At 41.9% G+C, this 27121-nt stretch overlaps 4 protein-coding genes across 7 annotated transcripts in view; 1 reads left to right on the top strand and 3 right to left on the bottom strand.

Moving 5' to 3' along the window:
- The window catches only part of LOC139210675 (arginyl-tRNA--protein transferase 1), a 51153-nt gene extending 40321 nt beyond the window's left edge, over window positions 1–10832 (bottom strand). For all 4 annotated transcript variants that reach the window (XM_070840775.1, XM_070840772.1, XM_070840773.1 and 1 more), the window contains exons 1-6: window positions 10698–10832; window positions 6477–6540; window positions 6262–6324; window positions 6009–6109; window positions 5557–5793; window positions 2155–2369 (exon numbers count right to left, since the gene is read on the bottom strand). In XM_070840775.1, coding sequence (XP_070696876.1) covers window positions 2155–2369; window positions 5557–5793; window positions 6009–6109; window positions 6262–6324; window positions 6477–6540; window positions 10698–10797 — 780 coding nt within the window. In that variant the 5' untranslated portion in view covers window positions 10798–10832. The remainder of the gene's footprint in view (window positions 1–2154; window positions 2370–5556; window positions 5794–6008; window positions 6110–6261; window positions 6325–6476; window positions 6541–10697) is intronic.
- A 469-nt stretch (window positions 10833–11301) lies between these two features.
- Window positions 11302–17751, bottom strand: LOC139210617 (delta-1-pyrroline-5-carboxylate synthase-like). Its single transcript, XM_070840688.1, has 17 exons — window positions 17646–17751; window positions 17000–17107; window positions 16718–16869; window positions 16448–16597; window positions 16219–16323; window positions 15973–16131; window positions 15311–15401; window positions 14816–14940; window positions 14571–14715; window positions 14407–14480; window positions 13928–14027; window positions 13479–13699; window positions 13216–13353; window positions 12929–13124; window positions 12607–12728; window positions 12136–12418; window positions 11302–12012 (listed from the first exon to the last, which is right to left on the bottom strand). Exons 2-17 carry the CDS (start codon window positions 17085–17087, stop codon window positions 11831–11833), a joined length of 2331 nt encoding a protein of 776 aa, XP_070696789.1. The 5' UTR covers window positions 17088–17107; window positions 17646–17751; the 3' UTR covers window positions 11302–11830.
- A 1030-nt stretch (window positions 17752–18781) lies between these two features.
- On the top strand, window positions 18782–20979 carry LOC139211321 (tripartite motif-containing protein 14-like). The gene is made up of 6 exons (XM_070841611.1): window positions 18782–19378; window positions 19505–19600; window positions 19703–19936; window positions 20045–20067; window positions 20157–20290; window positions 20381–20979. Exons 1-6 carry the CDS (start codon window positions 18782–18784, stop codon window positions 20977–20979), a joined length of 1683 nt encoding a protein of 560 aa, XP_070697712.1.
- A 1444-nt stretch (window positions 20980–22423) lies between these two features.
- On the bottom strand, window positions 22424–26127 carry LOC139211320 (hyaluronan-binding protein 2-like). The gene is made up of 13 exons (XM_070841610.1): window positions 26068–26127; window positions 25717–25831; window positions 25447–25545; window positions 25207–25314; window positions 24996–25112; window positions 24759–24869; window positions 24499–24670; window positions 24326–24423; window positions 23821–24232; window positions 23585–23727; window positions 23105–23239; window positions 22749–22894; window positions 22424–22621 (listed from the first exon to the last, which is right to left on the bottom strand). Exons 1-13 carry the CDS (start codon window positions 26125–26127, stop codon window positions 22424–22426), a joined length of 1914 nt encoding a protein of 637 aa, XP_070697711.1.
- Window positions 26128–27121: the final 994 nt, after the last annotated feature.

Genomic DNA, 27121 nt, shown 5'->3' with positions numbered 1-27121 from the left:
CCTAAAAAAGAAGAAATAAGCATTAGCCTCTGTAATTTCTATTTAGTATTTAAATAGTAAATATAAGCCTATTTACAGTGCTTCACCACGTCACCGGAGACTGAAGGTATTCTCTTGATCCTGATCGTACCAAACAGGAATCTGAATGAGCAGGAAACTTCATAAACTCATCAGCTTTTCAAGTCTTCTTTACTCCTTCTGTTGCTCTTTAATATTTCTGTTAACTTATTGCTATTTTTTGATGATTGTTGCGTGTCTGCATTTGGGCCAGACCAAATCTATACAATCCATACATACACGTGACAGATGCTTGCTTTATAAGAACACCATCACACAGAATTCAACTTCCACGTCCTCTGGCCCCATGCAATTAACCGTCTCGTCGTTTGGGGGCTTTTGTTGGCCACAGAGGCTGTGCCACATGAATCCCCTGAACAGACAGCATAGAGGAATTGAACCTGGGGTGTGTTTGAGTTGGACCTTAGTGGGTTTCTCTCATATGACCACTTGGCATCAACATCGTTTAGTCAAACAGAGACGTTGGGCCTCTGACATAAAAGGACAATGCTGAAGTCCAGCCTTTTTAATTTTGTTCTAAATCTAGAGATATATTTTGATAGGCTAAAATCCTTTTGGTGAACCAACACTGTGGCAAATAGTGGACGGCATGGAAATGAAATTTTAGCAATTTTCATAACAGTCTTGAAAAGTAAGACCAGCAGTCAGATACTTGACCGCTTTAAAGACGTTCAAATAAAGCCACATAATACCAGGGGCTTTTGTTTGACTTTAATTAAAATGAAAGATCATTGTTTTTCAAAGCCTTAACTCAAAGATATGCTGCTCTGAACCTGGATCTTCAAGGCCTAACAGTTAGCCATATAAAGTAATAGAACAGAACTGATTGCTGAGCCACTGTGTGTCAGCAATATGAGATTTAGACAAAAATGCTGTGAGGAAAGTGGAGGGAGTTGACAAGGCTCTGGAGGGGAATAGTTAGGCGAACAGTTCCACACTTTCCTGAGGCGCCTGGGGGGCTCTGAATCACGCTCTCACACTGACCCCTGGTGGTGGCCAATGGAACCGCAGCGGCATTACAGGCAAGGTCAGGAAACTAATGGAGTGCACAGTCTTCTGAGCTAGTCTTCCCTGTCACTGTGACTTATCTCCTTGCTTTGCATTTAGAACTTCAAAAGGAATATCAAGCTCCTCCAAGGTCACAGATGCCAGAGAGAAACGTCAACTGAGCAGTTTCACAGTAAGCAAAGGTGAGCCTGTGATAGTATCAAAGCAAAGAGATGCTTAGTCACCAAATTTCTGTTTTCATTTCCTGTCTATACTTATTTCTAAAAAAAGACTCAGCATCAGACAGATTATCTGAATTGCTTATCATCCAAATTGTCCATTAGTCACAAATCTGTTGCTGCCTGGCCACATGTAATAATCAGCTAAATGGGTCAAATAGAGGCATCTCTCTATTATCTGGCTGGTAAAACAAATAATTAACCTTCCTTTGCAAAGGATGACCTTGTGTTCATGCCCACTTAGTGAAATTGAATGATAATTGCAGGCGGACAAATTAATCCAAGTGAAAAGAGCTGACTGGGAGGAGGGTCTTGCTGGTCTAGTCTCAGGGGGTACACAGACAAGAGACAGACACTGCCTGGTTCATCTCTGCATCTGGCTCAAATCTTGGTTAAGACCAAGAATGACGTCACTCTACCAACCTCAGCTTGAGGCCTTCGCCAGGGATCTTTCTACATCGTTCTTCCCCCCTGCCAAAAGTTCATTTCCATGTCCTCGCACACCGGCTGAGCTGGGAACTGTGGTTTTAATGTCATCAGCAGGGTAAGGCGTCCCAGTTTGTGTGGTGTGCCTGTCATTTAGTTGAATTCGAACTAGGACGAGGTGGTTTTTCCACTCTGCTCTGGCCAGCTATCCTCTCCGCGCACACAAACACATGGTGAAGTCACCGGAGCTAGGGAAGAGGGCTCTATGAAACAGAGCTTTCAGGCTAACTGAATCAAAACATTATAGAGACAGAAAACTCGACTAAATGATTTCATAACGATAGGAATCATTACAATAGGCTAATGTTTATTCCAAGCCACATAAAAAGAGCAAAAGAAGTACCTGCTCTACATTTCTACTCACCTCAAGGCAATGAGAAGAGTTGGCAGGCAATGACTCGTTGATGAAATCTTCCAGGCTTTTGGGTTGGTTGGCCTGGGTGGGAGTGGGTGGGGTAGGAGAGACAATGGAAGAGACCCCGTCAGCGCCATGTCTGGTCTGCTCCTTTTGAAGACGTCGCTCCTTCCGTAAGTCTTTGGCCTTCCGACATGGAGGCCGGCTAGCATCGGCTCCCACCCCTGCACCCCGGACACGAGAGAGAGGAGGGAGAGACTTGTCAAAGCTTTCCAAAGGTGGTGGTTAGGTGGGGTTCCATGAAAACACCTTTCTTCACCTATGGCACTGAATTTTTCGAAGCATTCACAGGTGAGAATTTGAAGGAAAAAGAGGCCGATATAAGTAAGAGCTCACTCCTTTTTGGATGTGGATTACAAGCGTTGCGTTTTTGCTGCCTTTGAAAAAAGGCTTAACACTGAAGTAAGAAACCCGTCTTACTCCAAGCTGCTGGCATTGATGAGTCTCAAATTTGGGACAGATTTTGAGAGTCTTAGACCATGTTTCAGATGTTTTTTCCCTACCCCTCTGGGCAAATGGACCGCCGTGTTTACTTTAGTGTACCCCCTGCCAAAGAAGCCAGTCTCAACACAGAGCCCAATGGAAGTCATTTTCCTGTTTCCCCACCTAAATAGCTTTTACATTACACTTTTTCTTAGGAGGCTATAAAACAATATACAGTCTGTGTTAGTTAAGTCCAAGTGGTTGACAATTAGCTAGTGTACCTGACAAAGGGACATAATGAATCCAAAGGTGTTGTTTTCTAATAAGATAGATCTGTGGCAGCTTGAGGTTTTTACCTCCAGGACGCTTTCACTTTCTCTTGTTTTTCTCTCACAACAAGACAAACAGTGAACATTCTCTGAGGCAAACGAATGTCTCTGTTTCCCTCTCTGTTCCCGTCCTCATCCTTCATCTTCTGCTGCTACTCCTCCTCCTCCTCCTCCTCCTCCTCATGGGCTCTTGCCAAGCCCTCCAGCTCTCCGGGCATCCCATGTCAACAGTTTACACGCCCACATCCTGTTTGGAGCAATAAGGAAACGAGAGCCATTTCCTGCTTGTCCTATTGCCAGCCGCCACCATCAGCTCACTTACTAACTTTCCCCTCCATCGACGTCATGAGGAAGAGAGGGATGCCTGGCCCTGACAAGGGGAGAGGGGAGCTCTGGCACAAGCCAAGGTTCACTGGCAGCGTTCAGCTTCAGCTGACTCAAGATACTTTTTCTACTGTAAGGTACAGCTTCTGTCCTGTGAATAGAATTAACAGAGGAGCGAGACGTTTACGCAGATTTTGGCTTATTTCATGATTTAATTCAAAATCCTGATTTGGAATTTCAAATTCATAGGGTGAACTAAAATCTTGAGGACTGCAGCAACAGCAAAGTTTAATTTATCACTAACTCTACTAATGTTGCTTCACATCATCACATAAATCTTATTAGTGACCAAACGGAACATTACCTGCTCCTTGTATCATCTCAGTGGCCTTGGTGCCATATATCTTTAACGGCCACATGACTGGAGGCACTAAATGAGGGGAGCTTTTCTGAGCAAGCCCTCTGATATAAGCATACAACCAGGGGAGTTACAGCATGGTCAAATGTCTTTCCTCTGTCAGAATAAACAAAGCAAGTTCAGGAATGTGTCTGCACTGTGTTCATCACACTGACTCAGCCACAAACACATTAACCCTTATCCATAATCACTCCGTCCACGTGCCCCTCTTTCCTCTAATTACACTCTGACTGCACAAAGCCTCACTTTCTCTTTCTCTCTCTCACACACACACACACAGACAGACACAGGTACTCCCGAGGACAGTGTATGCAGCCGTGGTGAAGATAAAGTCTGACAGATCAGTTCCTGTGGAAGACAGATGCTGCCTCTCCAGCAGTTAGCACTTCATGAAAGCTGTGACACTCTCCCTCCCCACTTCCCCAAACACACACACAACTCTCAGTATCAGCCTAAATAGTCTAGAATGGTGACATACTGCTTTCTTGCATGTGAGCATGTAGAAACTGACGATTAATTTACCGTGGGAGGAGAATGCTGTTATCTGTGAGCAGCAGTTATAATATTAACATGCTGGTATGCCGTGTCATTCTATAGGATGTGTGTTCAGGCAAACTGTACTGTGTACCACTTTCTGTTAACTATGCATACTTAAAACACTGGAATATGTCCCTTTAGAGCAGTCAAGACAGTTTCAGCTTACATTTCAGTGATGACTAGCTCTCTGGAATTTATAGCAACACTGTCTACTGACTTCATAAATGACTTAATGGAATAAATATATATATATATATATATATATATATATATGCAAGTCTCACTGCTTGTGATAACGCATACCAAAGCACAGCTTTGTGAAACACAATATTTCATACTGCATGTACTTCTATATATGTTTACCTGTGACTTTGCCTATGCTATATGGCACATGGGGAGCCATGTTTTGTCAAGCTAGAACTGGAACCTGCCCAAAGCTATAAAGCACTCCAGTCGTAAAGCTACGGAAAAGATACGTCCAGGTGTTTTCTGTTGGAGGTGAATCAGGGGGGAGTGGAGAACCACTAGCTCAACATTGTAAATCCTCCTTTGCTTCCTCTTTGCTAGCCTCCTGAAAAGGCTTGTTATTTCTGACAGTCTGAGAAAGTGTGGTGCTGACACAGGTGCGAGAGCAGAAGAACACTGGCACCGTTCAAAGTTTTCTCTGTATGTTTATGTCTGCATCTGGATCGACCTGTGCCAATACCAAGCCTTCCTTCTCCAGTGTCCTTGCCTTTTGATTAATGAGTATGGGGCCTGCTCTCTTTATATGTTTAAGAGGGGAAAAAAAGTGGTTGAGGCCTGAAACATGATCAGTTATTAGAAGTGCTGCTTCCTGTGTTTAATAGGAGTTTATTGTCTCTTCACTATGAGTGTTATTTATTCATTACTATGAATTGGCAGTGAGGATATCCTGTGCTGAAGAGTAAGGAAGAAAACATGAAAGGTAAGCCCAAACAAGACGCACTCCTGAAAACACAAAAAGAAATACCAGCCTCATTCACCAAGTTGCTACACAGTGGACTCTATCACAAGGTGAACAGTGACACCCTCTGGCAAGGCATGGTGCTTTATCCATTGTAGTAATATCATAGTGATGAATATATCATGAAAGCTGGCGTAGCTCATTTTGAACTCATCCCCACTGACATCTAAAATAAATAATAAAATAGAAAACAGGAGCAAACAACTTTTTGAACCAGCAGAAGTTTAGCATGTCCTTTAAGATAAAAAGACAAGCTGCTGGTTAAATGAACAAAAACACTTGAGTGATTTCTGATGAGTATTGGCAGCCATGTGGAGGGGAATGAGAAGTCTCACCTGGTTTAGGAGCTGTGGCTGCTGTTCTCCCATCCGGGACAGACACGGGATCCTTTCTTGAGGTTTCTGAGCTGGTAGTTGCTGCATCCGCTGCCTCCTTCTGAATTTCTGTAATAGCGGGACACTCTTCTTCTTCCTTATGAATGTCTGTGATAGCACTACACTTCACTTCTGAGTGACAAACTTTACTCGGCTCCCGTGGACCTGCCTCTTCACACACCGAGTCCATTGGCTCCCCTGCAAGGCACAAAATCAACTTTAGCTTTCACCAGATAATGTGTGCAAGAGAGCCACACTGCGGATAGTGTTTTGACTTTGTGCCCATCTCTAACTGTAAAGCATATGCAGCCTAACGGCCCAATAGAGAAGACTTTTACATTTGTTTTCATGCACGTGTATCAGGCAATACACGTGCATTAATAACTATTACAAAAAATTGAACATATTCTCACCATCCTGTCCTTTTGGTAATTCCCCTTTGGAAATGAATTTGCTCATCTTCTTCAGGATTTTCTTGTGGGACTTGGAAGGCTGGAATTTCATTGCATGACATCTTGACAGAGAGCACAAAGTTAAAGGTTTGGTTGGAACAGCATATATGTTTGTATGTACTTCTGCTATTATAAAAAATATTTAATTGGTGATTTAATGTATCAATCAATGAATGTTTTGCATTAATCACAGGAAAAGGTAAAACATCACTACCTGATGGTGTACTGTGGACAGCATGTCTTGTTCATTGTGGGCTTATAGACATATTTCCCACTTCTGAAAAGAAGAGAATGGGTAACTTTTACTTAAATACATTACAAATAATTTGAAATAGACAAAATGACATTTATTGAAATATCTTATTGATAAAAGTCAAAAAGGTCCATATGTGAGCAGGGAATGCTGGACGGCAGAAGACAGCGCCTCACCTTCTCCATCCTCGGTCTATGAGGTCTTGGTAGTCCTGTACAGTCATAGTGTGAGACCACATTCCTGCAATAAAACACAAAACGTGAAACATTTTGAAATTTCGTATGATTTTATGAAATACGTTTGATATGGAAAGAAACATCCATCAGAGCATCCTGTCTAATGTCTAACTAGAATGAACTTGCATTGGCAGCAGGCAGAAGAGTATCGTGAATTAACAAGGCTCTTTTCACAATTGAATAAATAAAGCTCAATTAGAGCATCAATGAGACAATTATAGGCATTTTTTAAATCTGAATTAGGACACATGTATAAGTAAGGAGAGGTTTGTCAAGAAGCTGTTTACAGAGTCTGGTCCACATTTTTGCATTCCCCAAAGAACATTCCCACAGTGCTTTATGCCCCCAGTGGTAACATATAAATTTATTATTTGTATCCGCAGAAGCTTGAATCCCACTTCCCAGAACTGAGGTCTTAAGATCTGAGCTCCCAGTCTCAACCCCTGACCTTCTCCTCTGCAAACATATACACAGTCTGCATACATACACACAGCAAAAGCTAAGTCTCTATAACAAGACCTCTAACAGTTTACATCAAAAACAACCGAGGGAATTCAGAGCATCCCAATTCGCACAGCACACACTAAGGTTGCAATGGAGTATGAATGTCCCAGGAGAGTGATGTTTAGCCAGAGTCCACAGAGACAAGGGGACGGCACAGTGTGATCCAACGGCGCCACATAACAGCACTGAAGCAGTAAATGACTGGAGCCAGTTCTAAGACATGCAGATACAAGAGCAAGACTGCACGGTTTCTTTTTTTAAAAAACTGGGGTTCTGTGAGGGACAGATATTATTATTACAGGACCACCACAATTATAACACGTCAGTAATAAAATAGGTTATTTTATGAGCAATTTTGAAGGTTTAAACCGCTGCTATCCTCCAATTGAAGACTTAGAATCTCACAGAAGACAAAAGAAAAACAGCTCTTACATGAGGAAAAGAGACCTTCTTGTATTTACCAGTGAGAACACTGGCAATGAATAAGACTGAAGTCAACCCAAGAAAATACAGAGCACAGATGGATAATTTAAGATCCTTGCAGACTTATGTTTAAACACCACTAACTTATGGACTCATCGCACATTTAGAGAGTAATCTCTCAGGGGTTTCTGTCCTGTGACCCCAATTGTATGTCCCAAAATTCTCATGACCTCAGAAACTACAGTGCTTCCAGGATGACACATGAATTTGAGTATGTTCGGATACTGATACGGGATACTGATTTTAGTACAGTTGTTAGAAGTGAGTAGGCTCTGCATGGATGATAAATAAAGTACAACACATTAAACCCTTTCATATCAGGTGACGCCATCCTGAAAACTTTCAAAGGCATGCTGAGCAGGAAATCAGAAGTTTAAAAAAGTTTTAGCTCTAGGGTACAAATGAATCACGCCATGTGAGCATCATTACACCATGTGAACAGCTGCAATCAGCATGGCACGATAGGATCGTCTCCACACCTGATCCATTTTCCAGCCTCCACTGAGGCGTGACGTACACAGTAACAGAGAGGGGGGCAGATGTTGTCCTCTGTAGCGTGGGGTCGTATTTGCTTTGCATGCAACAACACTGCTGATAACATCCCTCCGCCAATCACATAGAGGAAAACATTATCTTACTGAGCACCTGCTTTGGGAAAATTATACAAACAAAACTTAAATGGTCTGTAAATGGCCTGTATTTGTACTGCACCTTTCTAGTCATTTTGACCACTCAAAGAACTTTTACATTACATCCTCATTCACCCATTCACACACATTCACACACTGAAGCTATGCTTCAGGTGCATGATTGGGCTTCTAGTTGATGGACGACCCTTTCTACCTCTTTGCCACAGCCGGCCCAACTTTTGGATTAGCATCAATAAATGTTTTAATCACAAATTTGTTTACTTCCAATGAAACATTTTTCAATTGCAGTGTCAATAGTTTTGCGGTCAAATAATTTTTCTGATTGCATTGTGGAAATTTTTCTCTAAAAATGATTCTGTTTGACTGCATAATAAAGACAGAAATATGTCTTCCCAGGACAATACAATAACTATGGTAAAATATATATATATATATATATATAACATGAGAAATTATAGAGGAAGAACAAATCAGGACAGCCTGAAAGATAATTAACTGAACCTCAGTGGCCTGAAATAATAGGTTCACTTCTGCGGTTGTAAGTCTAGTGCACTTTCATTTAACCTGTATCCACAGCAGGAGCCTTTTAACACACTTACTGCCACTTACGAGAATTACACAGGATAGAAAATATTCCTTCCTCCACGGAACCTGTCATGCCCACATGATGTAACATGTCCAGATTACCACTCTTATCTTAGTTTAGACAGCAGCTCTCGTCTGCAGGCTCTGAACAGGCCAATCACTCAACCTCTCTCACCCCCACTGACTGATACTATTCTTTCCCACACAGAAAATCCCTTCCCATCTTCTTACACAGTTTTTTACAGATCTGTATCAAAGTCAGAACTAAAAATGCTGAGTTACATTCACCCCAGTTGCCTTTAAATGGCTCTCTCAACACAACATGCAGTACAGCATCTTTTAGTACCCTTTCAGCTCTGCTCAGTTGTTTACTTCCTCTTTCAAGAGAATGTTTCTATGATTTCATGGCACATGATGGTGTGAATGTGTGTCACACTTCCCATCAGAGCAGACTCATGGAAGGACTGCACAATTCTTGTGGGCTAATGAAACTCCATCTGGAAATAACCAAATATATGAAGCTCCCCTTACTTTTCATGAGGGAAACAGTTATGTAGCAAGCAGCAAGTGGAGAACTGTCTTCCTGGTTTGTAGCTATCCAAGACACAAGACTCACAAATATAGTGTTGGAGCTATCGCTGATTTTTACTAGTTTCCCCACTGATAAGCAAATGTCAAAAACACCTTTTTTTTTATCTGCAAAGTTATGTGGTTGAAAAAAAACTTCCCGACAAATACATGTGTAAACCATGATATTTTCTTGTTCCCTTTCATTTATGATTAGGTATTTGAAGTGGTACACTAAGTAACAAGAGGTGGCATTGTGAAATTTAAGAGAAAGTATTCACATAAACTGGTTTAATTAAATGCTCGATCCACTGAATGTTTTTGTATCCTTCTGTTTATTTACATTACATTACATATCAGGGTTCACTTGGAAGTGATCCTTGTCCACCGATCACAGCTGGATCGGGGGAGAGGATTTTCACTGGAGCCAGACAGAGAGGCTAAAAACACTCCAGTATGCACTTTAACCACTAAATCAGGGTAAAAATCCTTAAGTCATTAACTGTACCACTAATAATTAACTCAGGTAACACTGCAACAGTAACAAAGCTGCATAGTTTGTTGACAGTGGATACAGTGCATGTAGTAAGCACACCATCCTCTGTTACAGCATGTTGTGAAATACATGTCTCATATTTAGGCTCATGTTTATGCTGTTGCAGCACTCCACTGAGCTTATGTTAAAATCTACATTGGCTGCTCTTACTGACCACGCTACATTTCTGCATGAGGTTTTACATGACATGAAAAGGCCTTTAACTCCTGGATCACGGCACTGACAGACCAAATTTGAGAGAGACAGCTGTACTTGTGCTTGGGAGGGTAGCTGCCTTGGCTCCCTGACCGGCTACCGTCTGTTTGCTGGTTAGCTTGATGCTAGTGTGGATGTTAACAACTTTACTGCTAAGATGAGAATGCTACAGCGTTAGACTTGAGAAAAACACAATTTCCCAACTGAATAGTGATTTAATAACACCAGCCCAATCTTCCTTAATCATCTTGGCTCACTTTATTCTGTGACATTCTGGTTCTTGGTTTGTCTCCCACGATGAATGAGTTTGGCTTTTAGATGCTAAGGGCTAAAAACTGAGTACTAACATAAACACTACTCAAAGAGCGTTAAGTGAAGGCTAACTACTTGGCTACTCTGCAGAGTGTACTGGTCTTTCAGTTTAGGTAAAGTTACAGCACATATAACTAACTACAATTTTCTGACATTAGGATTACAGTGCTAACATTAGCTAGCCCTCTGGCCGGTTTGTCCGGTTAATGCTACTCCAGCAAATAGACGGAGCTAGGTTGTTAGCATAGGCCACTTCAGCAATACAGACTAGCTAGGTTTCTTCGCTACTTCAATTAGCTGGACACTTACCATGAGAAAAGTTCCCCTTTTCATTTTTACAGTAACCACAGCGGTAACCGTCATCCCCACCGAAATATTCTACTATAGTATAAGACTTGTTTCCTGCCATCTTGGGCTAATGTCGGGGCAGATGACAGCTGAGTGAACCCGGTGTCTGGGCAAGTCCTGCTGGACGTCAAGCCCCGCCCACACCCAACACGTCACTACTGCTGCGTTAATGACGGGTGGGACATTTGAGATCCAGTCCCTCTGCTATCTCGACGCTTGATGTGTTTGCTTAAAATGTATGAATCTTGAGGAACGAAATTAACCACTATGTTTTGTCTTTTTTCTTTTCTTTTTTTTATTTTTTACAAGTATCTTAGATAACTGCGCAGTACTGAAATGAGTGATTTTATGTTTCCCTCGCAAATAAGTCCAAGAGCGAATATTTAGAGTAGAACATAGTCTGTCCAAATATTTAAAAACTCACATTTACCCTCATTAAACTGTGTAATATCTTAAGAGACAATACACTAAATGCATTCGTACACCATTATGATGCAGATTTTTCAGTATCAAGTTTGTGACAGATAAAACACAACATCATGAGTAAAGAACTGTACAGCATATTTATTAAATCATCTGTGCAAAGAGGAGGAACAGCAAAATAACATCTGAACCAAGATCCTGCGACACTTGCACTAAATTACAAGAAGACAGAGGGAGAGTTTGTATGTAGAAAAATAAGTTAGAAAATCACAGCGGGGGCAAATGATCTCTTTTTTTCTGCTGCCACAAAAATGACCGTACAGAGGAAAGAGCTTTGTCTGTGTATACTTATGTCTCAGTGTTATCACACTGTCACATAGACGTAACTATTATTATATTTTTTTCCCATGATATCTTTCTCCCATGTAACAATTAGTCATTGTTTTAGGAGATCAATATAAAGACTGATTCACAGGTTGATTCACAAAACCAGGAACTTAGTTGTCCAGTAGAAGTAGCCTCTGTTCCGTTTTGCTCCAACATAGTGGATTTATACAGGTGATGAAGCAGCAGCTAAAAAGTTTAAGTGCTACTCACAGTCACAAACTTTTGAATAAACTCTGTAGACATCAGATATCTTGACTACTGTTGACAGGACTTTGGTTGGGTGCCTAACTAAAGCTCCCCTGGGGGACAGGGATGTTTTCATGAAGGTACGTCATACTGCCTTGCTCAGAGAAGTCAGCCACAGTGTGCCCGTGCCCTCGAAGGACCCATTTGGTGGTCAGAAGTCCCTCCAAACCCACTGGACCCCTGGCATGTATCCGAGCTGTACTGATGCCAACCTCAGCTCCTGCAAAAAAAGTGAGATCAACTCTTCTGCCCCATTTTCAAGACAGTAGTAGATAATTTTACAGAGGGATGTATATTTTCATAAAGCATTAAAAAGTAAAACTGTGCCTGACGATGTACATACCTAGGCCAAAGCGGTAGCCATCAGCAAACCGAGAGCTGGAGTTCCAAAATACACAAGCGCTGTCCACCTGCTGCAGAAACTGCTCAGCTGTCTCTTCATTTTCTGTAACAATGACATCAGTGTGGGAGCTGCCGTATTTGTGGATGTGGTCCACAGCGTCCTGCATGCTGTCCACCACCTCGATGCAGCACTCCAGATCTCCATACTCTGTCCTCAGAGACTTCACCTCGGATGGGCTGAAAGTCAAGTAGGATGCGAACCGGGGACCTGCATGGATCTTCACCTGAGAGAAAGTAATAGCACAATGATTTACAGAGCAATGACATAATTAAAAGTTTACTAAACTATTTTACTTTGCTGAGCTGAATTAAGTGCAAAACTCCATAAAGTTTGTCTCTGGAGCTCAAATCTTCTGTACATTGTAATGCTGCATGTGATACCCAATTATGAAGTGTTGTGCATGTTTCTTACATGTTCTATTCTCAGCATATCAATGATCTGGTCAAATATAGGAGTTCGCAGCAAATCTCTGTGAATGAGGAGGGTCTCCATGGCATTGCAGGCCGCAGGGTAGTCGCATTTAGAGTCTCTGACTGCAGCGAAACATAAGTTAGCACATGTGTATTAATTCAGCCGTTCTGTTACCCCAACAAGTTAATAGCCACTGCTAGTGCAACACATCAATTAAAACTGCTAGGTCAGTTATTAGATGAAATATGAAAACTTCTATAACATATAAATTACAACCCATATGTGAAATGGATCAAAGCAGCTACACACAGGAACTACATACCAACATCGATAGCTTTGTCAATGCTGGCCTCATTGTCTACATAGACGTGACAGACGCCCTCGCTGTGGCCCAGTACGGGAATACCCTTAGCTGCCCTTTGTATGTCTCTGACCAGCTGGGACGATCCCCTTGGAATGATCAGGTCGATCAACTTGTCTAGTCGGCACAGATCCTCAACTTCTTCACGTGTGCTTACCTGCATGATGAGGTCAATTTCAGCACATTATAGAATATGAGTTTAAATTGTAATCATGCAACGCAAGTTAACACAGTGCTTTCAGTTTTACCAGCTGAATGGCATCTCCCACTCCATGAATGGAGAGTGCCTCCTGAGTGAGTTGATGTAGAATTTTATTGGTGTTGGATGCTTCTTTGCCCCCCTTTAGTAGCAAAGCATTTCCACTGGCTATAGCGAGAGCTGACACCTGGAACACAATATTAAATACATGAAAAAGTCAGTTTAACTTTCAGTGACAAACATGTAAAAAGTCTCCCAGACCAGCAGCCAATGTTCATTAAGCCTACAGGCCGAGCGTCGGGGTTGACAGACCTGTGGGAGACAATCGGGACGTGATTCAAAGATGACCAGGAGGACACCGATGGGGACAGTGATCTGTTCCAGCTCTAGGTTGTTGGCCACCTTGGTCCTCCTCAGCACCCGGCCTACGCTATCCTTGGAGGACACAGCAAGCTGACGGAGGCCAATGGCAAGGCTGTTGAGCTTTGCAGTTGACAGACTTAGGCGGTTGATCAGAGGCTGGGAGAATCGGCCTAGGAGGAAACGGAATAAACAATAAACACAGACGATGTGCTACTCCTCTATAGATCCATGTAAATCTTTTTGCTTTGAGCAAGCAGAGGCGTTTTTAAGAGCAGGGATGAGAACATTGCTCATCCAATTAAAGATCAGTCTACCTTCTCTGAAAGTGCTACAGATGAGTAATAACCACTAGCAAATGATGGCGTTTGTATGCAGCTGTGGACTAAGGTGATCCATACCTGATGCTGTTGCTAACTCCATGTCTCTCTTGTTGGCTCTAAGAATCTCCTCTTTCTTCTCTGTAAGCAGCTCAGAAAGACAGCAGATGATCTCCCCTCTCTGGAGAGACAAACATACACACACCTGAGTTTTGTAACCTCTTGCATCCTGTTGTGAAAACGATTTTCATTTATTGTTTGTCAATCGCTAACCAAGAGATGCTCTCTCCCTATTGTAATATTGTCGTTCAAATTAATGATATGAGGTGAATATACTGTATTTAGCTAGCCTGAAGATGACCTAAATCAAAACTTGCTTAATTAAATCTTAAAATGTCACTGATAAAATTGCAAAACATGTCATTCAAATTCAAATTCAAATGAATTCATTCAACTGCAATCAATCCTAAAAACAATTTAAGAAATCATCCTCATACACTATGGCATTTTAAAACCTCACTTCAGTTTGCCAGACCACACTGACAGAGCAAGAAACTCACCTGTTCGGGGTGCAGGGCTGCCAGAGTCCTGCCTGCATGCCGGGCCATCTCTGTCTGCTGCTCCACAGTCGGACCTGGTGTTGGCAATATTACACACAGCAAATATAAGAACACAAACTCAACACATGCATACACTATTTTTCCCTGATGGTTTCATCCACTACCTGCAGGCTTCACTTCAGAGAAGAAGGTGCCAACTTTCTTCCCTTCCACAATGTCTGTGATGACGTGGCCTGTGACTTTAGGATGCGTGCCGTTGGCAATGACCACAGACGTCCCACCCTGCAGAGCCCAGAGGGCTGCTTTCACCTGATTCAGACAACATGAGTGGAACGTATCATTTATTTCATCATTCGACCAACTCAGTCCTGTTTACGCTTTGAGATAAAACATTCGCCGTCATGCTGACCTTGGCTTCCATGCCGCCGATGCCAACTCTGGACTTTGTGCCGTACGTGATTGATTGCTGGTCTCCAGGATAGAATATATCAATGAGCTTAGCATCATCTGTTCCTGGGGGACTGTCGTATAGGCCTGTGGAATAGATTTTTTCCCCCTTTTAAACCTTCACAGAACATTGATGCATCTTTTGATCAAGAAAAACCTGACACAGAGGCCAGAGAGTATACCGCAATTAAGCAGCAAAAAATAAGATGGTCATGAATAAAAGTGATACAGTGACAGCACATTATTACTGAAATGATGAGTTGATTAATTAATGCTAGTAAAAATAATTTTGATTCCTGATTTCAGCAATTAAGCATTACATGTTTATAAAGCTAACTAACAAGTGACAGATTAAAAGGAAGAATGGTAAAAATGTATTAACATATAAAGATAACTAGTGTTAACGCAGACATGCAAAGTAAATCATAATGATTCATTATATTAGTTATTTCTGTACCTTCAACATCAGACAGGGCAATAAGAAGGTCTGCTTTCATTTCAACAGCCAGTCGTGCAGCCAGGCTATCATTATCTTTGATGCTGATTACCTGAAATGCAAACAGAAATGTCATTAAGCCCAAAGGAAAATAGCTCTATATTACATTATACTGTAGAGTAACAGCTTATCAACTGCTGCCATGCAACAAAAGCCTCTAAGACCCATTCAGCTGCAACAACATGTTTCTTTCCAAAGGAGATAACATGAGCAGGTCTGTGCACAGTAACACGGCAGAAAATATGACCACTATTATCCCCATACTGAATTAGTGGAGAGCATTTGTAGCAGTCATTAAAATTAAAATCATGCATCCAAGAAGTTATGCTAGTGAGGAAGGAAGTGTAAACGAACAGAAACAAGCATCTTTTATGCATGTTTTAAAGGCATGAGAGCATGCACAGGCGGCCGTAACAACAACCAAGACAAAGGACACAGACGCTCACATTACAACGGACACAGAGGGAGTGTGGCTTCATTCTCTGTTGTATTTTTACACAGCAAATAGTGATTTAATGCTATATTAACACTCTGCATGTCCTATAGAGACACTTTAAGCAATCCACCATCACAATTCGGGGCCACATGTAGCATTCCCTGCATGGCCATAATAGAATACCCACATTTACCCCCTGCAGGTCACTGTTGGGAACAGGGGGCGGAACAACAGCATCGTTGGTGTTGATGATAGGAACTATATTCATCCGCAGCAGTTCATGGAGGGTGCTGTTAAGGTTTCGACGCTTCTGCTCGTCATGAAAATCCAGGTTGGTGACCAAAATCTGCAGAAGCGAACATAAATGTAGAGAATTAAGTATATTAAGCTCCTTTGATCTCAGTGGTTTATTATGTGAGAAAAGTGTACATACCTGTGCAGTGCAGGTGCTGTACTGGGTGAACATAGCTTCATACAACGCCATTAGACCACTCTGTCCAGCAGCTGCACATGCCCTTGCTTCCAAAACTGGAACTGACTGAAAAACAAAGAGATTTCAAACGACAGATTTCACTAAAGTTAACAATACTGTGAACAAAATTCAACAAATGTTCATCTGATAATGAAGCGTTTCTCGATGACGGGCGTGAATTATTATTCACCATGTCTTTGAGTTGGTTCTGTCCAGAATGCAAGGCTTGTCTGACACTCTGAGACAACAGGATCTCATGTCTCAGTCTCTGCTTCCCAAACGCCACAGCGCCACTGGTGACAATCATCATCTCCCTGCCTTGATTCTGCAGCACGGCAACCTGAAAGGACACACGGAGACTGTAACATTCAAGTTCATTCAGAGCCAAGATCACTTTTTAAGTCTTAACTGAGCCCACACTTCACTCTCACCTGTATCAACAATATTAATGTGGCGTTACCTGCTCTACTATTGAAGCCAGGCGTCCCAGTGCCAGGCCGCACTCATCTCCCCGTGTCACCACAGCACTCCCCAGCTTCACTACAATGCGTTTGGCCTGCTTTAACTCACTGCGGTGGGCAAAAGATTTCCCATGGGGACGTGGCAGCGAGACTGCAGACAATAACAAAGTCACATTTTCACATCAGCATGCACCAAAGCGTCCTATAGCATACACATCAAAGAGATAGTGAGACCAGTGTTCCCTTAAGGTTTGACAAAAAGAAGTCAGCTGGTTACTTACATTTTCCCTGGGAAAGCGCTCTGATGGAGACATTGCACTGCCGGAGTCTGGATGGCAGGCGAGAGCACAAGGCCAGCCTGGTAAACATGGCACTGGCACTGGACACAGCTGTGATGAACACACAAAGCAGTGCCAGGTTACTTTAACAGTGCAACAAACTCATCTGAGATAAGCAGCTTCTGAATACCATGCACAGACTCTAAGGTTTGCATTAAGGCTTCAAATGTAAAACTCAAATATCATAGCATCAGTGTTCATTTAAACATTATTTTAGCCTGACTAGACACACACACACACACTTTGTATCTTGTGCCATGAGGTTATCAGCACTGTGTTGGTACTGAACTTGACACAGTGACCCAGTGAAGATGATGTTGTTTGAATTAGTTAGTTAGCTTAGAAACATTTGCCAGCGTAAAAAAAATTCAGGGACCGTGGCTTGTTCAAACTAGCATAATGTGAAGTAGCCGAACTTTGTAAGTGAGTTAATAAGGCTGAGAGACAGCTGCTAACACTGTGAAAACGTACCTGGGGCTAGCTGACGTTAGCTAGCATTAGCTAGCATTGTGAGCTCCCTCACTGCTTAGCTTAGCGGCTATTTTCGACCAAATGGACACAGGAAAAGTTGTGTAAAATGACTCCTTACCTGACAATGTGGGAATTCAGGAAACCGACCACAACTACTCCTACGAGCGCGCTGCAGGAGACACGTAGTCAGCCTCACTGGCGGTGCCTTGCTGCCACATCCACAGCCCACGCTGGTCGGGAGGTGCCGTAACCGAACTATGCACGAACGTCGTCTACGTAAAATATCTGGATACTTTCATGTGGCGAGAATTGGACTTACGCAACTACTCTAAATCAATCTTTACGTACGTAGAAAATAGTACTTTGATGGGCGGGCACTTGTGTAGCTTTGGGAAGTACATGCAAGGATGGAGGGTAAAAATATACAACACTGCAATTCACATTTGAGATTTAGTTTCAGCTTGTTAAGAACAATAATGTAAATATCTAAATGCAAATAATTATAGATAGCCTGTCATAAATAGCACAACAAATGCAAATTATTAATATTTGGTATATATATGATATTCATGTTTTATAATGAAAATATTGATTCAGTTATAACTTGAACACAACTACCCTCAAAAAGTTAAAATAGACATCTCTGAGAATACATTTAAATGGAGTGAAATGTCATCAATTCTCTTTCATAATATTTGTTAATAAAATGGGAACATATTAATAACAAACCGTAAAGCTGAATGTTGATCTGTTTAACAGTTTTAACTATCAAATTAACAACCCTGAGTTAAGATTATTTTGTACAAAATATCCTACAGTAATTTTCCTCCAACTATACAAAATGTCCTACAGTTATACTCCATTTGCTGATGAAGACCTTGAGCGGTGGTTGAAAGTCCTGAAAAAGATAGTAAACGGACACTAAGTTAAGATTATTTTGTCAATAAGTGTTCTAATAAGTGACCTTCCACACTACAAGGAATTTTGTTTGATTCAGTTTTACATGGCAATGCATTTAGGACAATTAATTGGTAATTTAATACACTTAATCCAGTTTGTTGGAAATGTGCCATTCCATTGTATGTGAGTCACTGGCTTGAAACAGCTATAGGAAGATGTCATCTCATCTGGTAATTTGACACTGAGGTACTTGAGTGGCGTGTGCATGCCAAGAGAGACCTGTAAAACATTCATGAGCTGGAGGACCATGAACACAGTGCTCACTGAGCTGCCATAACAGGTGCGAGAGGAGCTATGGGGACTGTTGAGGAAACTTTGAAGTGTCCCGTCTGCCAGGACCTCTTCACAGATCCCGTGACACTGCCATGCAGACACAACTTCTGTCTCACGTGCATCCAGGCTGTCTGGGAAACAGATGGGCCAGATGAGGGTCTTTTCTTCTGTCCAGAGTGTCAGATATTCCTGCCGTCCAGCCTCACTTTGGTGATAAACACCAGCCTCCAGACCAAGGTAAAGGACTTTGCCACAAACAGGCCAACAAAAGCAGATCCACTGAGAACAACACTGAGCAGGCCAACCGCATCATCTTCAACTATCCGCTGTGACCACTGCATAGAGACGCCATCGGTGGCCGTAAAGACCTGTCTGACATGTGATGCCTCACTGTGCCAGGCTCACGCCCTGCTGCACCAGCAGAGGTCTGCTCTGAGGGAGCACACAGTTGTGGAGGTGACGGGGGATGTGCTGTCTCTGAAGTGCAGGGAGCACCGTGATGAGCTCAAGCTCTTCTGTATGGAGGAAAGGGTCCCTGTGTGCTGTTTATGTGTCCTGGTTGGCGTGCACAAGAACCACAAAGCGTTTCAACTTCACGAGGCCTGTGCAGACTTCAAGGTGTATAACAGTATTGTTTTATTACCGCTCAGTGTGTTTTATTTTCTTGCAAATATGATGATTTATTTTTTTATTTCTCTGTCAGGGTATTCATTTTGTCTAGGCCTGTTGTATTTCTGTCTTTAGAGCAAATTACAGACCACCATGAACCAGTTGCTGAAGAGAAGAGCTGAAGCAGAACATGCTATAAAGGACTTGGAGTCACTGTATACACAAACAGTGGTACAGTCAGTGTGAAATACCAGCTTTTAATCATCTATGTTGATACTCACAGAATCCCCTCTTGTATGTATTTAAATGATGATTTTTATTTTGGTTTCCTAGAGGTCTGCCGCAGATTTAAGAGAGAGAGTCTCAGACAAGTACAGCAGGATCCATGTTGTGCTGGATGGCGATGAGCGTCTGATGATGCAGATTATAGACGCAGAGGAGACATACATGACAGAGTGGCTTGAGGCCCAGAGGGGCATCATGGAGGCTCAGATCAAAGAGATAGACAGCCTCAGAGCTGCCAGCAAATCACTCCTCCAAGAAACGAATCATCTGACGTTCCTACAGGTAGATTAATGGTACCTAATATTGTGCAACTGTGGTCTCGTGGAAGTCGGCAAAAATGTTTTCTGCGATTGCAATATGTTTATTTTATGGCCTGGTTATTTTCAACAGCAAATCACAGCACAGAATCTTTGGTGAGTATAATGTCACTATTTTCTATCATAACTGCCCTCTTTTGGTATGATTTTTTTTGCCTTGTAATGGTTTTCAGTTGTTATTGTAGTGATCCTTTGGATTTGGCGCCAATCCAGGCAGTAGACAAAGATCTGTGTGGCACTGAGAAGCTGCAAACAGTAGAGAGGCTGGTGGATGACCTCTCAGTGGCTCTGTCCCAGCACTTTCCACGAATGTGGTCATGTTAGTATATTGTCCAATCTTTTGCAATCTAAACTCAACCCCCATTATCTCAGTAGTTGTGTACTGAATGCAGATTTTTTTTATTTACAGATCTAAGCTCTCCTGCTCTGGACTCCAAATCAGCTCATCCAAAACTGGAAATATCCCAGGACAAGAAACAAGTGTACTGGAGACGGCAGCCTGTCACTGAAGCTCTGAGCCCTCAGCCGTATGACTCCCAGTACAGTGTCCTGGCTCAGGAGAGTTTTACTACTGGCCGGCACTATTGGGAGGTCATTGTCCAGGACAAACCTTACTGGCTAATAGGTGTAACCACCGGGCCAGTTCATAAAAAAGATGGTCCATGTCAGAGTTCCTCCAGCCTGGGTGTGAACGACACATCCTGGTGCATCTACCATGGAGATGGACAGTACCTGGCATGTCATGACACCCAGGAGGAGCAGCTGTCAGTGGGCAAGAGAGTCAGAAAGCTGGGCATACTGGTAAATTTCCAGAAGGGGGAGCTGTCATTCTATGATGCTGATGCTATGACCCTGCTTCACTCTTTCCGTGTGCGCTGCACAGAGCCCCTCTACCCTATGTTAAACCCATGCATTGATGTGAATGGACTGAACAGGCAGCCCCTTACCTTGTTCTGGATTAAGGAACCCTGGGACTGGCACGTTAGCACAAATGAGGGTAAAGAGTAAACCTAGAGGACAACCTTGAATGACATTGTGAACAACTATTAACTGATCACACGTTTCTTCACTAACATTTTTCCATGTTTATTCCATATTTGCATGCTATGATCAAGGAACTCACCTACCTCTGTCTTTGAGTTATAGCTAGACCTGAGATAGATGATGAACAAACATTTCAGCAAGGCTTAAACATTGTAGTGTTGTGCACTGATATTATTGCTGTCCTATAATGTTGATGCTTTATAAAAAGCACTCAAGGAGGAAGTATAGGTAGGAAGAGATACTTTAAATCTTTTAGTTTGGTCTGTAGTCTGTAGTCGTGTAGATGTTTCTACATTAACTTTTCATTGTCTGCAGTTGTCATGTACAGGAAATATTTCGTTAAATGGTATCGGGTGCATCTTCAAACAGCACTTTTGTTCTGTGGTGATCTATTTGCTCAGTGGCTTAGCAGCTCTCATGTTTGACTTGATTTAGTTCAGGAAGTAAATGACCCGTGTATAAACTACTGGCTTGTTCTTCATACAACTGTCCCCTCGGCTCATCAGACCATGGACGACATGTGCGCTTTCATTCTCACATATTAGTGGCCTGCAGTGTTAGTTTACCCTGCAGCAAAACAATACCCAGTGGGCCAATAACATTAATGGTGACACTGTATTTCTACAGAGCACAGCACACTTAACTCACTCACTGTCTGAAGAGAGTGCAGTTTGAAAACCCAAATCCACCTGCCTCTCTGTTTTCTTTGACCTGGCATGAGTCTGTCATAAGAAAGACATACAGTAAACTGTAACAGCATAAAGAGGAACTCAGGATTGATTTAACAGTAAGAAGAAGCATTTATCATCATCAGCATGGCGTCAACATCCTGTCAGTACTTTAGGACCATAACTGTTCAGGCTGTGCAATTGCTAACACATTAGACCCCAAGAATAATGATATATCTGCTTATTGTTAAAAGTTTTTTTCTTACATTCATCTCCAATCCTACTACAGTTATGGTATAATTTCTGTTTCTGTGTGTGATGGATTAATAAGAAAATATGACTCTTTTTCCCTTAAAGGCCTCAGGGCGGTCACATTTTAAATGTACTGTGCTTTTCTCTCTTGCACACACATCATTTTGGATTGATTTAAGCTTGAATAAGAGTGAAGCTTCAGGGGGAAACCAAGGAAATATGACATTTATGTGTACTGTAGATTTCATGTGTTTTTCTGTTCTAGGCCACGTGTAACAGGTAAAATCACATTAAAATGAAATGACAATGCACCTTTACTCAATGACAACATAATTTGATAAAATACTTTGTCAGTTTATTTAAGAGGGTTATACTGAGTAGAATTAACATTTAAAATGATGTTGTAGACCACAAAAAAAAGCAAAATACCAGATACAACTGCACAAACAACTAAATCGTGACGAGTAAGACTTTCTGTATACATAACCTCAGATTGCATGTTGCTGAGTAATAGAAGTTGCTTCAGATGCAGCTTCAGTCTTTGATTTGATCCAGTTCAGGAAGTGAGTGACCCGTGTATAGACCCCAGGCTTGTTCTTCTTTCCACATTGGTCTCCCCAGCTCACCAAACCATAAACAACATTGGTATCGTTCTGCTTACAAGTCAGCGGTCCTCCAGAGTCACCCTGAAACAAGCGCAAACAGCTGACCAGATAGCAAATGCACTGCTGCACACCAATAAGAATGTACCTCATATAAACTAGTCATGCAGAATGGTAGCATGCACTTAACTGGCAAGTTTTCACCACTAACCTGGCAGGAATCCACACCTCCCTGCAGATAGCCGGCACAGAACATAGTAATATTTATGACTTTGCCATAAACACTGCGATCAGAGCACTTTTTCTGGCTGATTAGCAATACATTGGCCTCCAGCAGGTGGTTGGAACCATACCGAGCTGCAGAAATGTGGTGGAAAAATGGATTTTACAAAATAAAACAACAAATGCAACAAAGTTATAATAAAAAAAGTTGTGGCAAGTTTCAGTGGTTTTATGAAAATAAGGATCCAAGGTTAACAGGGTCCTTTAAACTATGAAAACATTCAACTCTGGAGTGCATTTAAAATAAACCAGAGGATATGAATAAAAATGTTGAAGTGGCCTTACATTCCTCAGTGGCGCCCCATCCAGAAATTTTACATTGCGTCATATCAGGCAGTTGGGCATCGGGCAGACAGGCTGTCTTCACAAACTGGGTCTCATTGGCGCAGACTCCATTGGTGCCACTCAGCCTCAACAAGGCTTTGAAAATGCAGTTTGGATAAAAGTCACAAAAAAGTCAACAAAGAAACAAAAAAGTACTTATTTTTTCTATTTCACGTCACAGTTTCATTAAATCTAAATTTTACTATCTGTAGAGTTTACTTCATGGGCAACCAGTAATGCACATTTCATCAATCATGTCATGTTAAATGGTATTATATGACTCTCTCCCTAATTGGTAGAAACTCTCACATCCCATCCTTAGTTAGAACAAGATACACAGGCAAGACGCTGTGACAATAAGATCTTTGATTTAGATGTTAAATTCTAATATTGTTGATAATATCGCTTCTTATTTCATATGAAATGAGTTACATGGATCACCTATGTCATTGTAAACAGCTACAGGGGTCTCCTTGTAGTTCTCATGTACAATAGCCTCCTCAACTTTTATGGTTTGCGTTGTGGGTCCCTCCGCATCCAGCGACAGACCTCCCATAACCGCCTGCATCTCCTTTCCTTGTTCACTGTTCAAGCACAAACACACAATTCAATACAGATAAAGCCCATTCCATAATCCGCCAGCGTGTTTCTTTTTTCAGATTGATGATGGTGCTTACATGCAGTGTCCAGCTGTCAGTACCCAGCAGCTCTCAATGAGAACTCCTCCACATGTGTGTCTAAAAGCCTGCTTGGAGTTCGGTGGTCTCACTTGCAAGGACACCTGCCACGGTATTGCCGCAGGAGGGACCTTAAGGCCCCCAAAGATTCGGGTAATATGCATTTTTGGCTGAGGCTTCCCACAGGTGGAGAACTGTTGCAGAGGGGTGGTGGCATTGGGGGTGAGAGAAACATCAGTGGGTGCAGGAGAAGGAGCCTGGCTGGGTTTCTCTGTCGTTGGGATTTTCGTAGGTGTTGGCACGGTGGCTGCTGTAGCTTCTGTGGGTTTGATAGGTTCTGTAGGTTTTGTAGGTTGGGGTTTGGAAGCAGTGGGATCTTGGTCTGTAGGGGCAATTTCAGTTGGCGCAGCACCTGAAAATGCACATAAGAAGAAAATAGAAAATGATAACTGCTTTTGCTAACCACACTCACAATCAGACAGTTGTCTGAAGCTTTGAAGCTGACCTGTCGGCTCAGGACACTCTATCACATCGCAGAAGTCCCACAGCAACTTGCGGCCTCTTCTGAAGAAACACCAGGGCATCGCGTCTCCGTCTGGGTTTCTGTGTCAGAGAAAATACATGAGTGAGCGTCCTCTTGTAGATGTCCTCTGCTATTTGACTTTATTTTCCTCTGACCTGCAGAAGTTGTGAGGGCCAAGTCCATCTTCGTCCTCGAAGGAATTGAACGGATCTACCCCTTGCTCTAGGATGAAGTGAGAGTTCCAGTAGAGGCATTCATCACCATCATCTGTCTCACTCACAGTGCCACGATATGACTCTCCATCATCCACATAGCAGTCATCTGGGCCTAAGACATATGCCACACTCAGTCAGTATCCAAGTTGTTATGAAGCATGTATTGGACAGGAAAAAGGAAGGCAATAATGTTTATTTACCAACATGGCAGAAGCGTCCTCTGTACCCCAGAGGGCACTCACAGTCAAAGTCATTACCGTCCTTGATGCATTTCCCACCATTCCTACATGGATTAGGCTCGCATAGTGAATCTTTGGAGAAAAAAACAGTGAAACAATGAAAGCTAGTCTCAGGAACTGTAGAAACTTGTGGAAAGGAGGTATTCTGTTTGGTTTAGACAAAGAAATACTCTTACAACTTAACGATACAATACTTACAACTTCTGCAGTTTGGAGGCTGGAAGGGCTCCTTGCATTTGCACTCATAGAATGGGGGACTGGAAGTCAGCACACATTCACCACGCCCACATACACCTCTCCTACAGTGTTTTGGACCTGAGATGGTAACACAAGAGGATGAATACTATATTCTATATATGACCAGTCTGCAGTCCAGCGACAGCATGGGAAATAGGACTTTTTTTCAAACCTCTCTCGCATCTCTTTCCCCTGTAAGGTGCGGGACAATCACATTTGAATTTCCCGCCTTTCTCCCTACACTCGCCATTGTTTAAGCAAGGGTTTGGGTTGCATTGGCCTGTGAAATGAAAAAAGTTAAGTTTAGATTCATACACACCAGTGTAATGTAACCTGTTATGCCAATAGGAGAAAATGCGGCACCACACAGATTGGACAGTGTGACAGAGTACCTGAGTGCTAGCTCTCTCACCTTCTGACTCATGAAGTTCAAAAAGCCAGTCTAAACCTGTACTTTGGTCATCCTCATCTTCATCATCACCACCTCCCTCTATGATTGCGAAGAAGATGTCTAAAACAATATTTTCCATTAGTTAGATATAAATCATTGTTGTCTTCCTTGCACACATGTCAGGTTTAGCAGGGTGATTGTTCACAGAGAAGCACTGTGAGAACTTGCAGGATGCTCAGTGACAGTTATTCTTCTATTTATGTTACAAAAGGAATAAAATGAAGCACTTACCTTCAATTATGTCCCTAAATTTTCCTCTCATTTTGCCATGATGATGATGCCCAGGTCTCTGATGCTCATGATGGTGGCGGCCATGATGATGTTTTTTGTGCTTTTTATGTTTCAGCTGAATAATAATTTGACAGCAACGCATAAAAGTCATAAAAATAACAAATAATGTGCAGTTTCTTAGCAGAATTTTGTTGATATTTCTGACAGTTCAACATAAAAGTGACAAGCTCTTCTGCTTTTTATTCACAGCAAAATGCATTATAAAACACTGCAACATTGTGAATAAGAGCCCGTACATTTGCGTTTTTGCTACACAATAATTGCTGTATAAGATATACAGTGAATACATACTTCAGCAGGTATGAGAAGCACCGCTAAGAAGAGGCAAAAGAAGAGGAGCTTTAGGTTCATGATGGCAGTGGATCAGAAGACATCCAGGAGAGTGAAATGAGAGTGCGCTGTCTCACAGATCACTCACACTTTTCCAAACATTTGTGTAAGTACACTAACCTTTGATTCACCGTGGGTGCCTGGCAGCCATCCTTGTTGCTGAGTCAGGTTTATTGATTTTAACAGTGCTTTTGAATAGCTTTAGTAATAGTAGGCAGAATACTTACAATGGAAAAATAGTGGTGCAAAATCAAGATCACTATCTCTGTTACCCTTGAAACATTTTTCATATTGAAATTCATTAAAATGGGTTTTGGCCAAGTAGGATAAGCATGAGTTCAGATACAACGCAAAGGCTCAGAGAGCATATTTGCAAAGCCAATTGTTTGTTTTAATGAAGACTTTGGATCCACATACACTAGGTGAAAATCAGGCTCAAGTACTTGGTGCTTTACTAAAACAAATATAATATTTACAGCATCATTGTATGCTCAATCTTAAATACCATATTAATTATATAGCAGTATTGGTAACTTTTAAACTTTTAATCAAGACTTTGTCATAAAGGGAGAATATGCAAACTCAGTATGCATAAAACACTGTTTTATTTGTCTTTTTCCTTGGTTTAATGAGCATAGAGATGGGCCGCACTGCTTCTAATGTTTCTGTGCCTTTATCTGAAAGTTCAATACACATACACATGCACTGAAGGAAGTGCCCTTTAACAACAGTCCTTGTACGAATCTATCCTCCTACTAGAAATGCGTCATCTTAAATGTATTTCATTATTTCAAAGAGGTGCAATTCAGTATTAGCATGGGTACCTCTCCGTGATAAGGTACCCTTTATAATGGGTTTATTAGTTGTACAGCATTACCTGCATTGCCAAATAGAGAGGATAAACACCACCCAGGCAGGTATTTCACAACCTGGTAATCCAGAGCTTGTTCTTTATGCTCTTTGGACGTCTATCAGACCTATGAAGCACTAGTAGATGATTGTTAACCATAGAAAT

Source organism: Pempheris klunzingeri, chromosome 12, assembly GCF_042242105.1.
Source record: "Pempheris klunzingeri isolate RE-2024b chromosome 12, fPemKlu1.hap1, whole genome shotgun sequence".
Taxonomy (NCBI): Eukaryota; Metazoa; Chordata; class Actinopteri; order Acropomatiformes; family Pempheridae; genus Pempheris; species Pempheris klunzingeri.
The sequence above is the reverse complement of the archived record's forward strand: the minus strand, read 5'-3'. Positions and strand labels throughout refer to the sequence as shown.